Source organism: Leptopilina boulardi, unplaced genomic scaffold (assembly GCF_019393585.1).
Source record: "Leptopilina boulardi isolate dan_hultmark-lab unplaced genomic scaffold, ZJU_Lbou_2.1 LbouV2_342, whole genome shotgun sequence".
NCBI lineage: Eukaryota > Metazoa > Arthropoda > Insecta > Hymenoptera > Figitidae > Leptopilina > Leptopilina boulardi.
Genome location: NW_026137910.1, coordinates 578,529 through 598,089, shown reverse-complemented (window position 1 = coordinate 598,089; position 19,561 = coordinate 578,529). Strand labels below are relative to the sequence as shown.

The 19,561-nt window shown below is 32.7% G+C and overlaps 2 protein-coding genes across 3 annotated transcripts in view; one reads left to right on the top strand and one right to left on the bottom strand.

Moving 5' to 3' along the window:
* The window catches only part of LOC127285936 (uncharacterized), a 29,214-nt gene extending 9,662 nt beyond the window's left edge, over positions 1-19,552 (top strand). Inside the window, exon 2 of one of the 2 annotated variants that reach the window (XM_051312165.1) lies at positions 19,242-19,552. In XM_051312165.1, coding sequence (XP_051168122.1) covers positions 19,265-19,552 — 288 coding nt within the window. In that variant the 5' untranslated portion in view covers positions 19,242-19,264. The remainder of the gene's footprint in view (positions 1-19,241) is intronic. The other variant, XM_051312166.1, reaches the window with a different exon arrangement.
* LOC127285907 (uncharacterized) overlaps positions 1-19,561 on the bottom strand; it is a 192,068-nt gene that overhangs the window by 155,809 nt on the left and 16,698 nt on the right. The gene's annotated exons all lie outside the window — the stretch shown is intronic.

Sequence of the window (19,561 nt, the reverse complement as noted above, 5' to 3'; positions counted from 1 at the left end):
CTAAAAATATACCCAACCAAAATCCATTATCCACATGCGGCGCTCGCACCCCTAAAAGCCACCCCTATAGATGGTGAAAATAAAAGTGTCATTTTTCACACGTTTGGTGTTCGGCTTTTTTCTTAAAAATACCGCCAAAAATTCTCTAAAAATATACCCAACCAAAATCCATTATCCACATGCGGCGCTCGCACCCCTAAAAGCCACCCCTATAGATGGTCAAAAATAAAAGTGTCATTTTTCACCCTTTGGTGTTCGGCTTTTTTCTTAAAAATACCGCCAAAAATTCTCTAAAAATATACCCAACCAAAATCCATTATCCACATGCGGCGCTCGCACCCCTAAAAGCCACCCCTATAGATGGTGAAAATAAAAGTGTCATTTTTCCACGTTTGGTGTTCGGCTTTTTTCTTAAAAATACCGCCAAAAATTCTCTAAAAATATACCCAACCAAAATCCATTATCCACATGCGGCGCTCGCACCCCTAAAAGCCACCCCTATAGATGGTGAAAATAAAAGTGTCATTTTTCACCCTTTGGTGTTCGGCTTTTTTCTTAAAAATACCGCCAAAAATTCTCTAAAAATATACCCAACCAAAATCCATTATCCACATGCGGCGCTCGCACCCCTAAAAGCCACCCCTATAGATGGTGAAAATAAAAGTGTCATTTTTCACCCTTTGGTGTTCGGCTTTTTTCTTAAAAATACCGCCAAAAATTCTCTAAAAATATACCCAACCAAAATCCATTATCCACATGCGGCGCTCGCACCCCTAAAAGCCACCCCTATAGATGGTGAAAAATAAAAGTGTCATTTTTCACCCTTTGGTGTTCGGCTTTTTTCTTAAAAATACCGCCAAAAATTCTCTAAAAATATACCCAACCAAAATCCATTATCCACATGCGGCGCTCGCACCCCTAAAAGCCACCCCTATAGATGGTGAAAATAAAAGTGTCATTTTTCCACGCTTTGGTGTTCGGCTTTTTTCTTAAAAATACCGCCAAAAATTCTCTAAAAATATACCCAACCAAAATCCATTATCCACATGCGGCGCTCGCACCCCTAAAAGCCACCCCTATAGATGGTGAAAATAAAAGTGTCATTTTTCACCCTTTGGTGTTCGGCTTTTTTCTTAAAAATACCGCCAAAAATTCTCTAAAAATATACCCAACCAAAATCCATTATCCACATGCGGCGCTCGCACCCCTAAAAGCCACCCCTATAGATGGTGAAAAATAAAAGTGTCATTTTTCACCATTTGGTGTTCGGCTTTTTTCTTAAAAATACCGCCAAAAATTCTCTAAAAATATACCCAACCAAAATCCATTATCCACATGCGGCGCTCGCACCCCTAAAAGCCACCCCTATAGATGGTCAAAAATAAAAGTGTCATTTTTCACCCTTTGGTGTTCGGCTTTTTTCTTAAAAATACCGCCAAAAATTCTCTAAAAATATACCCAACCAAAATCCATTATCCACATGCGGCGCTCGCACCCCTAAAAGCCACCCCTATAGATGGTGAAAATAAAAGTGTCATTTTTCCACGTTTGGTGTTCGGCTTTTTTCTTAAAAATACCGCCAAAAATTCTCTAAAAATATACCCAACCAAAATCCATTATCCACATGCGGCGCTCGCACCCCTAAAAGCCACCCCTATAGATGGTGAAAATAAAAGTGTCATTTTTCCACGTTTGGTGTTCGGCTTTTTTCTTAAAAATACCGCCAAAAATTCTCTAAAAATATACCCAACCAAAATCCATTATCCACATGCGGCGCTCGCACCCCTAAAAGCCACCCCTATAGATGGTCAAAAATAAAAGTGTCATTTTTCACCCTTTGGTGTTCGGCTTTTTTCTTAAAAATACCGCCAAAAATTCTCTAAAAATATACCCAACCAAAATCCATTATCCACATGCGGCGCTCGCACCCCTAAAAGCCACCCCTATAGATGGTGAAAATAAAAGTGTCATTTTTCCACGTTTGGTGTTCGGCTTTTTTCTTAAAAATACCGCCAAAAATTCTCTAAAAATATACCCAACCAAAATCCATTATCCACATGCGGCGCTCGCACCCCTAAAAGCCACCCCTATAGGTGGTGAAAATAAAAGTGTCATTTTTCACCCTTTGGTGTTCGGCTTTTTTCTTAAAAATACCGCCAAAAATTCTCTAAAAATATACCCAACCAAAATCCATTATCCACATGCGGCGCTCGCACCCCTAAAAGCCACCCCTATAGATGGTGAAAATAAAAGTGTCATTTTTCCACGTTTGGTGTTCGGCTTTTTTCTTAAAAATACCGCCAAAAATTCTCTAAAAATATACCCAACCAAAATCCATTATCCACATGCGGCGCTCGCACCCCTAAAAGCCACCCCTATAGATGGTGAAAATAAAAGTGTCATTTTTCCACGTTTGGTGTTCGGCTTTTTTCTTAAAAATACCGCCAAAAATTCTCTAAAAATATACCCAACCAAAATCCATTATCCACATGCGGCGCTCGCACCCCTAAAAGCCACCCCTATAGATGATTAAAATAAAAGTGTCATTTTTCACCCTTTGGTGTTCGGCTTTTTTCTTAAAAATACCGCCAAAAATTCTCTAAAAATATACCCAACCAAAATCCATTATCCACATGCGGCGCTCGCACCCCTAAAAGCCACCCCTATAGATGGTGAAAATAAAAGTGTCATTTTTCACCCTTTGGTGTTCGGCTTTTTTCTTAAAAATACCGCCAAAAATTCTCTAAAAATATACCCAACCAAAATCCATTATCCACATGCGGCGCTCGCACCCCTAAAAGCCACCCCTATAGATGGTCAAAAATAAAAGTGTCATTTTTCACCCTTTGGTGTTCGGCTTTTTTCTTAAAAATACCGCCAAAAATTCTCTAAAAATATACCCAACCAAAATCCATTATCCACATGCGGCGCTCGCACCCCTAAAAGCCACCCCTATAGATGGTGAAAATAAAAGTGTCATTTTTCCACGTTTGGTGTTCGGCTTTTTTCTTAAAAATACCGCCAAAAATTCTCTAAAAATATACCCAACCAAAATCCATTATCCACATGCGGCGCTCGCACCCCTAAAAGCCACCCCTATAGATGGTGAAAATAAAAGTGTCATTTTTCCACGCTTTGGTGTTCGGCTTTTTTCTTAAAAATACCGCCAAAAATTCTCTAAAAATATACCCAACCAAAATCCATTATCCACATGCGGCGCTCGCACCCCTAAAAGCCACCCCTATAGATGGTGAAAATAAAAGTGTCATTTTTCACCCTTTGGTGTTCGGCTTTTTTCTTAAAAATACCGCCAAAAATTCTCTAAAAATATACCCAACCAAAATCCATTATCCACATGCGGCGCTCGCACCCCTAAAAGCCACCCCTATAGATGGTGAAAATAAAAGTGTCATTTTTCCACGTTTGGTGTTCGGCTTTTTTCTTAAAAATACCGCCAAAAATTCTCTAAAAATATACCCAACCAAAATCCATTATCCACATGCGGCGCTCGCACCCCTAAAAGCCACCCCTATAGATGATGAAAATAAAAGTGTCATTTTTCCACCTTTGGTGTTCGGCTTTTTTCTTAAAAATACCGCCAAAAATTCTCTAAAAATATACCCAACCAAAATCCATTATCCACATGCGGCGCTCGCACCCCTAAAAGCCACCCCTATAGATGGTGAAAATAAAAGTGTCATTTTTCCACGTTTGGTGTTCGGCTTTTTTCTTAAAAATACTGCCAAAAATTCTCTAAAAATATACCCAACCAAAATCCATTATCCACATGCGGCGCTCGCACCCCTAAAAGCCACCCCTATAGATGGTGAAAATAAAAGTGTCATTTTTCCACGTTTGGTGTTCGGCTTTTTTCTTAAAAATACCGCCAAAAATTCTCTAAAAATATACCCAACCAAAATCCATTATCCACATGCGGCGCTCGCACCCCTAAAAGCCACCCCTATAGATGGTGAAAATAAAAGTGTCATTTTTCACCCTTTGGTGTTCGGCTTTTTTCTTAAAAATACCGCCAAAAATTCTCTAAAAATATACCCAACCAAAATCCATTATCCACATGCGGCGCTCGCACCCCTAAAAGCCACCCCTATAGATGGTGAAAAATAAAAGTGTCATTTTTCCACGTTTGGTGTTCGGCTTTTTTCTTAAAAATACCGCCAAAAATTCTCTAAAAATATACCCAACCAAAATCCATTATCCACATGCGGCGCTCGCACCCCTAAAAGCCACCCCTATAGATGGTGAAAAATAAAAGTGTCATTTTTCACCCTTTGGTGTTCGGCTTTTTTCTTAAAAATACCGCCAAAAATTCTCCAAAAATATACCCAACCAAAATCCATTATCGAGATGAGAAAGAGATAAAACTTTGGCGTAGAATCTATTGGTGTGTCTGTCGTCTTCTGTCACGACTGAACCACTTCGAATTTTTAGTATAGTTTTAACAAATTTCGAAATAATCTTTCCAAATTTTCATATAAATTTAGTAAATAACGAAGTGCGCGTCGGTTTAACTTACTTCTGGTTTTTCGTATAAATTTATCAATTTACGAAATAATAATTTCAATTTCTGGAATATATTTACTAAAAAGACTATTCGTAAAAATATACCGATTTTCGTTATCAAACTTAAATGTTCCGCGTTTGAAAAAGAGAATACTAAAATTTCCTATCAGATTTATCAAATATTGCTACACTGAAAAAAAAATTTATTTAGATCAAATAAAAAGTATTTGATCCAAATACATCATTTACTTGTCTATTATCCAATAAATATGTATTTGAACCAAATACACATTTACTCAACCTAAGTATTTTATTTTATCGTATCAAATAAATAGTTATTTGAATCAAATACAAAGTATTCAAATCAAATAAATGGAATATTCAAAGCGAATAAATAATTATTTGAATAAATTAGGAAAATTATTTCATTCAATACTGCATGTTTTTTGACTCAAATAAATATTTATTTGCATTAATAAAATATTTTTCTTGAAACAACTAAAAATTTTCTTGAATCAAATATTCGATTATTTGTCATAAGTAATTGTTTTAATTGAAACTAAAACCTCTTTAATTGCGGCAATTATTATTTTATTTGATCCAAATACATAATTTATTTGCATAAAATGTAAGAATTTTTTGATTCAAATAAGTCAAAATTTGAATTGAATAAATAACATATTTATTTACTAATTCTTCAATTTCTAAATTAAATTCTAACTCAAATAATAAATAAATAAATTAAAAAATATGTAATTTCTGCATACTATGATCGTATATTTTCATTTTCAACTAATTCATACATAGAATTAATGATTAAACGCAAACCTGAGAAATAAATAAATCTAACGCATGGTGGGAATCGAACCTACGACCATACTACGGATTATGAGTCTAACGCTTTACCAACTACGGTACGTGAAAACGAATGTTAACTTCTTGATGTCATTTGAACTTGCAAAATACCTAACTCAGAAAAGTGCTTGGCATCATTAAGTTAAAGTTAAGATATTAAATTATATTTTCCAATTAAATGCAATTTATAAAATATAATTAATTATATGTTTCATGATTATTATCATGAATCATCCCAGGTGAATTTTCAAAAAAAAGTGTAAATATATTTTTATTAAAAATGCGTTTTTCGTTGTTCTGAATCATTGTAAATATTAATTTTTTGTAGATGAAAAAATATTTGACTTTTGGACTTCGAATATTATTAAATAATATATATAAATAAATGAATAGTAGGTATCAAATAACTGATTACTCTCATTACACTTAAATATTTAATTTATCAAAATATTTTATTTTCCTTCAATAAAATAGTGTATTATTTAAATAACGCATTATTTATATTAAATAATTTAATTAATTAGAATTAATAAATTTATTGTATCAAATACTTTTTATTTGTATCAAAAAAATGAAATATTTGAGTGAAATAAATAAATTAATTGTTTCAAGTAAATCATTATCATCGTTTCAAATAAATATTTAATTGATTGAAATATTTTTTTATTTGTCTTAATAAAATAGTGTATTAGGATTAAATAACGAATTATTTGTATTAAATAATTCAGTTTATTTGAATCAATTACATAAATTTATTGTGTCAAATACTTTTTATTTGTACCAAATAAACGAAATATTTGAGTGAAATAAATTAATGAATAGTTTCAAGTAACTCATTATTTTTATTAAATAAATCCATTTATTCAATTCAATTAATTATTTAATTGAACCAAATACGATTTATTTGGTTCAAATAAATGCGATTCAAATAATTCAAGTTATTTGAATCAAATACATATTTTTTTTATCCAAATAAAAAGTATTTGAACCAATTAAATATTTTTCAAATAATTTAAAGTATTTGAATCAAATAAATTTTTTTTCAGTGTACTAAATTTCTTCCGTGTGTAAGTTTGAACAGAGTGGATAAAAGCAGATATATTTACTTGCAGGCGACATTGACTCTGGCTGGGACTGGTGTAGTGCAGGCGGGGATATTCGGTCGCGTCCGGTGTACTTCGTTTACGCTCGGCGCTACCCCCGCCGGCCGCCACATTCACCTTCAAGGCTCTGGCGAAAGTCGACTGTAAAACGTTTCTTGCATTTCTCGACTAATTTCGTTCTCTCTCCACTCGGAAACAAATTTTTTTTGTGCTAGCACGGCGGTTTAAATGTAACACAATTTTTTTGTTAAATATTTAGCTAATAACATAAATTTTTTTTGTTAAAAAAATTGATTTTTTTTATCGAAAAAAATTTTTTTTTAAGAGAAAAAAAAATTTATTTAAAAGAAAATTTTATTTTTTTATTAAAAGAAAAAAAATGTTATCAAAGTTACACTTTCTAAAGTACAACTTTGACAACAAAGACCCTTATCTCTCTATCTCTTAATAAAAAAAATTTTTGTTACTTAAAAAAATGATTTATTTTACCAAAAATTTTTTTTTAATTTTAGCAAAATATTTAAGGGGGAAGTCTACTGTGACAAGGGAAAAAAGCCGTTTTTTCGAATTTCTTTCGAAAAAAATATGACTCATATTTTGATAACATTTAAAAAAAAATTCTCTTTTAAATAAACTTTTTTCTCTTAAAAAAAATAACAATTTTTAGAAAACAAATTTTTTTTGTAATAAAAAATAACAATTTTTGGAAAAAAATTTTTTTTCGTAATAAAAAAATCAATTTTTTTAACAAAAAAATTTATGTTATTAGCTAAATATTTAACAAAAAAATTGTGTTACATTTAAACCGCCGTGCTAGAACAAAAAAAAATTGTTTCCGAGTGGAGAGAGAACGAAATTAGTCGAGAAATGCAAGAAACGTTTTACAGTCGACTTTCGCCAGAGCCTTGAAGGTGAATGTGGCGGCCGGCGGGGGTAGCGCCGAGCGTAAACGAAGTACACCGGACGCGACCGAATATCCCCGCCTGCACTACACCAGTCCCAGCCAGAGTCAATGTCGCCTTCAAGTAAATATCTCTGCTTCTATCCACTCGGTTCAAACTTACACTGTCTCTGACATATGTGTGCGTGCACATTTAATTCCAGGAACCATTATTACAAATTAAAATGATAAAATATTTTCTGAATTAACAAATTTTTGTTAAAAAGATTTAAAAAATATTTTTTTCAAAAAACATTTTTTTAATTCCCAAAACAATAAAAAATTTTGTGCATAAAATTTTTTAAAATTTTTTGTTGAAAAATTTTTTAATTTTATTAAATGAAGAAAAATTTTGTTATTAAAAACTCTTATTTTTTAATTTTCATTAGGTCAATAAATTTTTCTTATTATTTTAAAGTGTTCGTTCCGTCCATTGTTTAGAATTTTTTTTTCGTATATTACAGAAGGTATCTAAACAATAAAATTTTTGGTCCCGGCTATTCTTTTTACTCCTTGTAAAGTATGCCTTAAATTTCGCCTCGGGTTACTATACATATAATACTTAAATCTCAGAATTAAAATTTTTGCAAGCATCGAAGATCAAACAACTTAAACATGAAGGTATTTTTCTAGCTTAATCGATTATTAACTATGCATAATAACAAAGATATTATAGACGTAAATTTTTTGGGGGGAGGTTAACATCAAATTGCATTCCGCAAATATTTACAGGCTCAAATGTGAGGCATTTTACGTGTAATGTCCTGAGTTAAAAAATTGATTTCTCAAAAAAGTAAAACTTAGGGAAATTGTTGTCCTACCTGATAGAAAAATATCCCCAAAAAAAGTTTTGACTTTTTTCGAATTTTGGGGGAGATAGAGGGGGTCAATTTTATCAGTTTTTCCTGACACCGCCTACTATCTGAATTTTTTCTGTCTATAAATACAATAAATAAAATTTAGGCAGGTATGTTTTTTGAAGTTTTTTTCATGCTCTTTCCGATGGTGAATTTCGTTTTTTTGAAATAAATAATTACAAAGAAAAGTTAAGGTTTTTTCCGATCTGTATATAAATTTTCAGAATGCCGAGTTTTTTTGTTTTCGAGATATTAAATATCAAACATTTTATGTCGGCGCGCGCCAGTGTAAACAGCAACCACGGCGCGGTATAAGTCGACATTTAAGGGTACTTTCCTGATGACGTCGGGCAAGTTAACCCCAACACCAACGCTTTCCGCCCCCTCTGGGGGGTTCTAATGTACATATCTTTTAGTCTTATGGTTAGGAGAAGCCATTTTAACCAAAAAATTTGAAATGTTGGGCCATTTAAGGGTACTTTACTGATGACGTGGGTCAAGTTACCCCCAATTTCAGGTTTATTTGGGGGTTCATGATTTAACATTTTGTTTTTGTTATAGTAAAGTGTATTTTAAGCGGTTGTCATTGCGAAAAGTTAATTTTTTACATTTTTAATTTTTAGTTTTTTTAAACGTTGCGGACTTCAGCTTCATGTTTGGTGTTCTTTTATCTACATGTTACATATTGCATTAATTTTCAATAATGTTAATTTTTTAATTTATTTACAAGTTTAATAAAGTGATAAAGTAAGAAAAGTTTTTAATAGTGAGGAATTTTTTTTTGGCGGTATTTTTAAGAAAAAGCCGAACACCAAACGTGGAAAAATGACACTTTTATTTTCACCATCTATAGGGGTGGCTTTTAGGGGTGCGAGCGCCGCAATTGGATAATGGATTTTGGTTGGGTATATTTTTAGAGAATTTTTGGCGGTATTTTTAAGAAAAAAGCCGAACACCAAAGGGTGAAAAATGACACTTTTATTTTCACCATCTTTAGGGGTGGCTTTTAGGGGTGCGAGCGCCGCATTTGGATATTGGATTTTGGTTGGGTATATTTTTAGAGAATTTTTGGCGGTATTTTTAAGAAAAAAGCCGAACACCAAACGTGGAAAAATGACACTTTTATTTTCACCATCTATAGGGGTGGCTTTTAAGGGTGCGAGCGCCGCATTTGGATATTGGATTTTGGTTGGGTATATTTTTAGAGAATTTTTGGCGGTATTTTTAAGAAAAAAGCCGAACACCAAAGTGTGAAAATTGAGACTTTTATTTTTCACTATCTATAGGGGTGGCTTTTAGGGGTGCGAGCGCCGCAATTGGATAATGGATTTTGGTTGGGTATATTTTTAGAGAATTTTTGGCGGTATTTTTAAGAAAAAAGCCGAACACCAAAGGGTGAAAAATGACACTTTTATTTTCACCATCTTTAGGGGTGGCTTTTAGGGGTGCGAGCGCCGCATTTGGATATTGGATTTTGGTTGGGTATATTTTTAGAGAATTTTTGGCGGTATTTTTAAGAAAAAAGCCGAACACCAAAGGGTGAAAAATGACACTTTTATTTTTCACCATCTATAGGGGTGGCTTTTAGGGGTGCGAGCGCCGCATGTGGATAATGGATTTTGGTGGGGTATATTTTTAGAGAATTTTTGGCGGTATTTTTAAGAAAAAAGCCGAACACCAAAGGGTGAAAAATGACACTTTTATTTTAATCATCTATAGGGGTGGCTTTTAGGGGTGCGAGCGCCGCATTTGGATAATGGATTTTGGTTGGGTATATTTTTAGAGAATTTTTGGCGGTATTTTTAAGAAAAAAGCCGAACACCAAAGGGTGAAAAATGACACTTTTATTTTAATCATCTATAGGGGTGGCTTTTAGGGGTGCGAGCGCCGCATGTGGATAATGGATTTTGGTGGGGTATATTTTTAGAGAATTTTTGGCGGTATTTTTAAGAAAAAAGCCGAACACCAAAGGGTGAAAAATGACACTTTTATTTTAATCATCTATAGGGGTGGCTTTTAGGGGTGCGAGCGCCGCATTTGGATAATGGATTTTGGTTGGGTATATTTTTAGAGAATTTTTGGCGGTATTTTTAAGAAAAAAGCCGAACACCAAAGGGTGAAAAATGACACTTTTATTTTAATCATCTATAGGGGTGGCTTTTAGGGGTGCGAGCGCCGCAATTGGATAATGGATTTTGGTTGGGTATATTTTTAGAGAATTTTTGGCGGTATTTTTAAGAAAAAAGCCGAACACCAAAGGGTGAAAAATGACACTTTTATTTTTCACCATCTATAGGGGTGGCTTTTAGGGGTGCGAGCGCCGCATGTGGATAATGGATTTTGGTGGGGTATATTTTTAGAGAATTTTTGGCGGTATTTTTAAGAAAAAAGCCGAACACCAAAGGGTGAAAAATGACACTTTTATTTTCACCATCTTTAGGGGTGGCTTTTAGGGGTGCGAGCGCCGCATTTGGATATTGGATTTTGGTTGGGTATATTTTTAGAGAATTTTTGGCGGTATTTTTAAGAAAAAAGCCGAACACCAAAGGGTGAAAAATGACACTTTTATTTTTCACCATCTATAGGGGTGGCTTTTAGGGGTGCGAGCGCCGCATGTGGATAATGGATTTTGGTGGGGTATATTTTTAGAGAATTTTTGGCGGTATTTTTAAGAAAAAAGCCGAACACCAAAGGGTGAAAAATGACACTTTTATTTTAATCATCTATAGGGGTGGCTTTTAGGGGTGCGAGCGCCGCATTTGGATAATGGATTTTGGTTGGGTATATTTTTAGAGAATTTTTGGCGGTATTTTTAAGAAAAAAGCCGAACACCAAAGGGTGAAAAATGACACTTTTATTTTAATCATCTATAGGGGTGGCTTTTAGGGGTGCGAGCGCCGCAATTGGATAATGGATTTTGGTTGGGTATATTTTTAGAGAATTTTTGGCGGTATTTTTAAGAAAAAAGCCGAACACCAAAGGGTGAAAAATGACACTTTTATTTTAATCATCTATAGGGGTGGCTTTTAGGGGTGCGAGCGCCGCAATTGGATAATGGATTTTGGTTGGGTATATTTTTAGAGAATTTTTGGCGGTATTTTTAAGAAAAAAGCCGAACACCAAACGTGGAAAAATGACACTTTTATTTTCACCATCTATAGGGGTGGCTTTTAGGGGTGCGAGCGCCGCATGTGGATAATGGATTTTGGTTGGGTATATTTTTAGAGAATTTTTGGCGGTATTTTTAAGAAAAAAGCCGAACACCAAACGTGGAAAAATGACACTTTTATTTTCACCATCTATAGGGGTGGCTTTTAGGGGTGCGAGCGCCGCATTTGGATATTGGATTTTGGTTGGGTATATTTTTAGAGAATTTTTGGCGGTATTTTTAAGAAAAAAGCCGAACACCAAAGTGTGAAAATTGAGACTTTTATTTTTCACTATCTATAGGGGTGGCTTTTAGGGGTGCGAGCGCCGCATGTGGATAATGGATTTTGGTTGGGTATATTTTTAGAGAATTTTTGGGGGTATTTTTAAGAAAAAAGCCGAACACCAAACGTGGAAAAATGACACTTTTATTTTCAACATCTATAGGGGTGGCTTTTAGGGGTGCGAGCGCCGCATGTGGATAATGGATTTTGGTGGGGTATATTTTTAGAGAATTTTTGGCGGTATTTTTAAGAAAAAAGCCGAACACCAAACGTGGAAAAATGACACTTTTATTTTCAACATCTATAGGGGTGGCTTTTAGGGGTGCGAGCGCCGCAATTGGATAATGGATTTTGGTTGGGTATATTTTTAGAGAATTTTTGGCGGTATTTTTAAGAAAAAAGCCGAACACCAAAGGGTGAAAAATGACACTTTTATTTTCACCATCTTTAGGGGTGGCTTTTAGGGGTGCGAGCGCCGCATTTGGATATTGGATTTTGGTTGGGTATATTTTTAGAGAATTTTTGGCGGTATTTTTAAGAAAAAAGCCGAACACCAAAGGGTGAAAAATGACACTTTTATTTTTCACCATCTATAGGGGTGGCTTTTAGGGGTGCGAGCGCCGCATGTGGATAATGGATTTTGGTGGGGTATATTTTTAGAGAATTTTTGGCGGTATTTTTAAGAAAAAAGCCGAACACCAAAGGGTGAAAAATGACACTTTTATTTTAATCATCTATAGGGGTGGCTTTTAGGGGTGCGAGCGCCGCAATTGGATAATGGATTTTGGTTGGGTATATTTTTAGAGAATTTTTGGCGGTATTTTTAAGAAAAAAGCCGAACACCAAAGGGTGAAAAATGACACTTTTATTTTCACCATCTATAGGGGTGGCTTTTAGGGGTGCGAGCGCCGCATTTGGATAATGGATTTTGGTTGGGTATATTTTTAGAGAATTTTTGGCGGTATTTTTAAGAAAAAAGCCGAACACCAAAGGGTGAAAAATGACACTTTTATTTTAATCATCTATAGGGGTGGCTTTTAGGGGTGCGAGCGCCGCAATTGGATAATGGATTTTGGTTGGGTATATTTTTAGAGAATTTTTGGCGGTATTTTTAAGAAAAAAGCCGAACACCAAAGGGTGAAAAATGACACTTTTATTTTCACCATCTATAGGGGTGGCTTTTAGGGGTGCGAGCGCCGCATTTGGATATTGGATTTTGGTTGGGTATATTTTTAGAGAATTTTTGGCGGTATTTTTAAGAAAAAAGCCGAACACCAAAGGGTAAAAAATGACACTTTTATTTTAATCATCTATAGGGGTGGCTTTTAGGGGTGCGAGCGCCGCAATTGGATAATGGATTTTGGTTGGGTATATTTTTAGAGAATTTTTGGCGGTATTTTTAAGAAGAAAGCCGAACACCAAACGTGGAAAAATGACACTTTTATTTTCACCATCTATAGGGGTGGCTTTTAGGGGTGCGAGCGCCGCATGTGGATAATGGATTTTGGTTGGGTATATTTTTAGAGAATTTTTGGCGGTATTTTTAAGAAAAAAGCCGAACACCAAACGTGGAAAAATGACACTTTTATTTTCACCATCTATAGGGGTGGCTTTTAGGGGTGCGAGCGCCGCATTTGGATATTGGATTTTGGTTGGGTATATTTTTAGAGAATTTTTGGGGGTATTTTTAAGAAAAAAGCCGAACACCAAACGTGGAAAAATGACACTTTTATTTTCAACATCTATAGGGGTGGCTTTTAGGGGTGCGAGCGCCGCATGTGGATAATGGATTTTGGTGGGGTATATTTTTAGAGAATTTTTGGCGGTATTTTTAAGAAAAAAGCCGAACACCAAACGTGGAAAAATGACACTTTTATTTTCAACATCTATAGGGGTGGCTTTTAGGGGTGCGAGCGCCGCAATTGGATAATGGATTTTGGTTGGGTATATTTTTAGAGAATTTTTGGCGGTATTTTTAAGAAAAAAGCCGAACACCAAAGGGTGAAAAATGACACTTTTATTTTCACCATCTTTAGGGGTGGCTTTTAGGGGTGCGAGCGCCGCATTTGGATATTGGATTTTGGTTGGGTATATTTTTAGAGAATTTTTGGCGGTATTTTTAAGAAAAAAGCCGAACACCAAAGGGTGAAAAATGACACTTTTATTTTTCACCATCTATAGGGGTGGCTTTTAGGGGTGCGAGCGCCGCATGTGGATAATGGATTTTGGTGGGGTATATTTTTAGAGAATTTTTGGCGGTATTTTTAAGAAAAAAGCCGAACACCAAAGGGTGAAAAATGACACTTTTATTTTAATCATCTATAGGGGTGGCTTTTAGGGGTGCGAGCGCCGCATTTGGATAATGGATTTTGGTTGGGTATATTTTTAGAGAATTTTTGGCGGTATTTTTAAGAAAAAAGCCGAACACCAAAGGGTGAAAAATGACACTTTTATTTTAATCATCTATAGGGGTGGCTTTTAGGGGTGCGAGCGCCGCAATTGGATAATGGATTTTGGTTGGGTATATTTTTAGAGAATTTTTGGCGGTATTTTTAAGAAAAAAGCCGAACACCAAAGGGTGAAAAATGACACTTTTATTTTAATCATCTATAGGGGTGGCTTTTAGGGGTGCGAGCGCCGCAATTGGATAATGGATTTTGGTTGGGTATATTTTTAGAGAATTTTTGGCGGTATTTTTAAGAAAAAAGCCGAACACCAAAGGGTGAAAAATGACACTTTTATTTTAATCATCTATAGGGGTGGCTTTTAGGGGTGCGAGCGCCGCAATTGGATAATGGATTTTGGTTGGGTATATTTTTAGAGAATTTTTGGCGGTATTTTTAAGAAAATAGCCGAACACCAAATTGTTGTATTTGGACATTCTTTTTTTCACAATAGACATAATATGATTAAGGGTTGTTTTCACCCTTAATGTGAATAGTTTTGGTTTTTTATTGATAATTATTGTATTATTAACTACTCTGAGTGATGTTATTGGGTTTTTATTAGTAAATGAAAAAAAAAAATTTTCGTTCATTTGATCGTTCCAAACTTTTGTCTCATGAGTTTTAGGAGTTTCGGGAAAATTGTAGATATTCTGATCCATTTCCAAACCAATAGTACAGTGAGAAAGTTCTCCGGAGACCATTTTTATATACATATATATACTGACGAGGTACAAAGTTCGATAGTATATAGGGATAGTTCATTATGCTCGAGTTGGAAAATTTTACCCTTTACTTTGATGCTTCACACACAAAAGTTTATTGGGTTTAATTTGCGATTTGGATTACAATTTATAAATGAGGGCGGATAAAAATCATGATTTTTTTTTAAATCACCACCTCCATGAAGTTGATGTTGTCGCTCAGCGTCGAAAATTATTTTTCACGGGACCAAAAATATTAAATTATTTCTTAAAAAGATTTTGGATCCACATAATACCTTGAGAAATATTTTTCAAGGCATCATTTGGATTGAAAAACTTAAAATAAAATATGTAATTTGAAATTTTTGGTCCTGTGAAAGTGATGCATGATTTTTCCCCAAAAATTCGACATTCCAAATGATCGAAATTTATTAAGTTGACATACTAAGTGGTCGATATATTAAATGATCGACATTTAAAATGCTCGAACCTGCAGATGGTCGATACTCTAAATGTTCGAAATTTTGAACATTAGAAACTCAAAATGTTCGACATTTTATTTATTTGAACGGCACTCCAAATAGTCGAAATTTTTAATGAACGACATTTTAAATAATCGACATTCGATAAGGTAATTCCAAGTGATAGAAATTCCAAATGGTCGAACTTTTATTTGATCGAAACTTCAAATAGTATTAGACACTTTTTTGGTGTAAGAGTTTTTTTTCCTTTTCCTTTCTATATAAACAACAGAGAAAGGAGACTCTTACACGAAAAAAGTGTCTACTATTTAAAATGTTGACTATTTAAAGTTTCAATGAAATAAAAGTTCGACCATTTAGAATTTCGACAATTTGGAATTAAATTTTTATCACTTGGAGTTACCTTATCGAATGTCGATTATTTAAAATGTCGATTATTTAAAATTTCGACCATTTAAAATTTCGATAATTTAAAATTTCGACCAAATAAAATTTCGAATAGATAATTCTACCAATTGAAGTTTGAAGTTTAATAGATAATTTTTCTCAGTGTATGAAGACAGATGATACACATTATAGTTTATACATATATATGTGTTTGCGATATAGAGAGTGAAAGGACCTTGCATTGTGCAAGCAATAAACGATCGAGACGAGTCAAGACTGCCCTTCGCTGATAACATGTATTCGCTTTTCCCTCAGCGATTTTAACCGGGCTGCAGTAGCGGCGGTTGCCCACAGATTTCGTACTACTCTGCTTTTGGCACGCTGGTATTTGACATCGTTACAAGTGCCTATACTCTGAAAGATAGCGGTCGAGGCCAACCACAAGAGAATTTCAATTCAATTGTGTCCAGGTAGCCACTGGCCCACTGCAGTTGCAGCAAATCCATTGCTCACTTTATACATCAGAAACGTAATCACTAATCATCAAACATTCACTGATGCATCTATATAAATTCGAGGCTTTTCAAAAAAATAAATAAATAAAATTGCAGTTTTCTCTAACTGTCAAAAGGGGCTATTATGGTACAAGCTGGTTTTTAATTTGTCAAATATTCATTTCGAAATTGTATACCTGAAGTTCTGAACGTTCAAATGAACGAAAAATTTATTTACCAATTTTTTACTTTCAAATTTTATTATCAAATAGTGCTTTCTGTATTCAAAAATACAATAATAATTCATTAAATATTTTATATACGTTTTTATTTTTCATTGTTGTATTCATTTTTTAAAAATTTATAGATCATTTCGAAATTTTTAAATTGGACACCTACACGGAGAAAAAAATATTGTGGTTACTAAAAATTAAGTCCTCAAAACAATTTCTGATTGTCAATATAGAACTAGCAATTCGATTTGTTGTTGAGACAGAGAAAAATTGTTAAAATGGTATTGTTATTAAACCTATTTAGATTTGTTAAAAGCATTGAAAACTACATGAAAAATTCTTCAAAAAATCATACAAATTAAAATCCATAAAGTATTGTCATAGACACAATTTTACATAATTACATTCTACGATTTTTTTTGAACTTTTTTTTCTGTTAGTACTGAGATTGAAAAAGGAATTAAATTACATTAATTAATTAAAACTAAAATCTGAGATTAAAATCATTAAATTCATATCTTGTAAACGGCTTGCTACGAAAAATTTCAAAAAATTGGAGATGTATAAATGCAAAATTTGGCGTGGAATACCTTATAATGTATATATAGAGTAGATACTCCATTCTCACACTATGGTATACAAAACATGAATGTTTACCGCAAATATTCTCTCGATTCGCTCCGCATCCATTAGATTACATTGAATGCAATCTAATAAATTTCCCCTTTTTCCGAATTTGCATCAAATGAAATTGTTTTAAATTAGAATTTTCGTCTATTTAACACTTTTAATGTAACGAAGCTGAAGCACGCAACGTTTATGATAAACAATTATTAAAGAAATAATTTTTTAAAATAAAAAATTCTATAATTTATTGCCTAAAAAATACTATTAATTTATTAATAATCACAATTTATTATTTGATAATAGTGAAAAATACAATTGTTATTAGAAACATTTCATGTTTTTTTCGATAACAGGGAGGGAAATTAATATTCCTTTCCTGGTCGCCGGGAAAGACTTACTTTCCACCCGCTATACAGGTGAGAAATGATGTACTTTCGTTGCGTGTGTTAGAAAAATTTTTTTTACACCTACATTAAAACGAAGCTGAAGTACGCAACGTTTATGATAAACGATTTTTAAAGAAATAATTTTTCAAAATGAAAAATTCTATAATTTTTCGTCTCAAAGATATTTCTTGTAGTTTTCATTAATCAACAAATTATAAAAAAATATTTTTAAGATTTTTCATTAAATGATTTTACTTTCAGTTTAAGTGTGTTAAAAAAACTTTGATACTTTTGAAAGCTTATTATTCGCTTTTAAAATCTTTTTTTTAAAAACCTAATAAATTCTGCCAGTAATAGAAATTGTATTGTATTGTGAGGAGTAGTTAAAATCTCCATTCATTTCGTACGTGATAAGTATAATGAAACAATTAAGGGATCTTTCAATTTCTCGTTCAGAGTCTATAAGAAGAGTCCAAAAGAAACGTGTTGAATGAGTGATTATTGTTTCTAGGTTAACATTAGGTTCACAATAACGATTTTATCTTGAAAGCATAAAATTCAGGTCAACATTAACAAGTAAAATACTTCAAATGAATGGAAAAACAGTTAATTTAGTTTATTATAAGATTTACCTTAAATAAAGATAAACTACACTGAAAAAAAATAATTTATTTTGATTCAAACAATCGGTTACTTAATTATTATCAAATAAATATTTACTTGAACCAAATAATTTTTATTTGAGTCAATAAAATGTTATTTGTTTTAAATACAGAAATGATTGGTTCAAATACAATTAATTTTATTCAAATAAAAATTATTTGGTTCAAGTAAATATTTATTTGATAATAGTCCAGTAATATATTATTTGAATTAAATAAATTTTTTTTTTTCAATGTAATTTTACATTTTTACATTTTAAAATTAAATTCTAATTTTTCTTTCAGGAAAAAAAATATATATAGAATAATGAATCGAAAATGGTACATGACAAAGATTTTTTTTAGAAGCTTTTTATATACAGCTTAGGTCGTGTGCTTTTCGCGAGCTTTTAGCTGCTATTGACCTGAGGGGTTTACTTTCTCAATGTGCTGAGTTTACAATACTCCACTGGCAGAAATAAATAATTTAACGCGTTGAAATTATATGTCATTGTTTATGAATTTAATTATGTATTCAGATTAAATTCAATAAAAAAAAGAAATTTTTTTATTAAATGGTTGTGAATATATTAATTTTGAGTTGAAATCTTTTTTTTAAATATGAATTTACACTTTTTTTCAAAATTGTATTTACATTATAGAATGGGGGAAAAAAAATTTACTAAATAAACTTACAAATATTTTTCAATATTTATATACCTATATACATATATGTACACGAAAACAAACGTTTTATTTAATTAAATTTTTTAATATAAATTTAAAAAATTTCATTTTTCTTCTAAATTAAATAAATTATATTATTTTTATTACGTATTAATACACAAATCTAAATATCAAAGCCAAAATTGTCGGATTAAATTATTACGGAGCTTTTGTTTCATGAATTAATTTCTATTATTATTATCGCACATCAATGAAATATTTAGTTTTATTTCCAAAAGTTAATTCGAAAATGTTAATTAAAAAGGTATATTTTACTCGCATTTAAATATTAATAATTTAAAATATTACACTAATTATAAAGAAAAATGATTATTAAACATTATATCAAAAAGAAAATACTAACAATATTAATAATAAATAATTAATTAATAATTTACTAATATTGTCAGTTTCAGATGAAAATTGTCTCGCGATGAAGAAACAAACTGAAACATCAAGGGACGAACGTTCAAAAAATAATCGTCGAGTACCGAAAATTAATATTTCAAAACCAGTTGAAGATAACATTGAAGTAAGAAATTTAGATGATGACGAAGAGCTTAATGAAGGATTCGGAACGTGGATACGTTCTGATAATGGTGTAGAAATGATGAAACTTTTCGTCATTGCCAATTCTATTCTAGCTGTGATAACAATGGCTTGGCCAAGTTTACAAGAAACATATAGTATTATTCGAGAATTAATTATGGGAGATGATTAAATTCTTTGA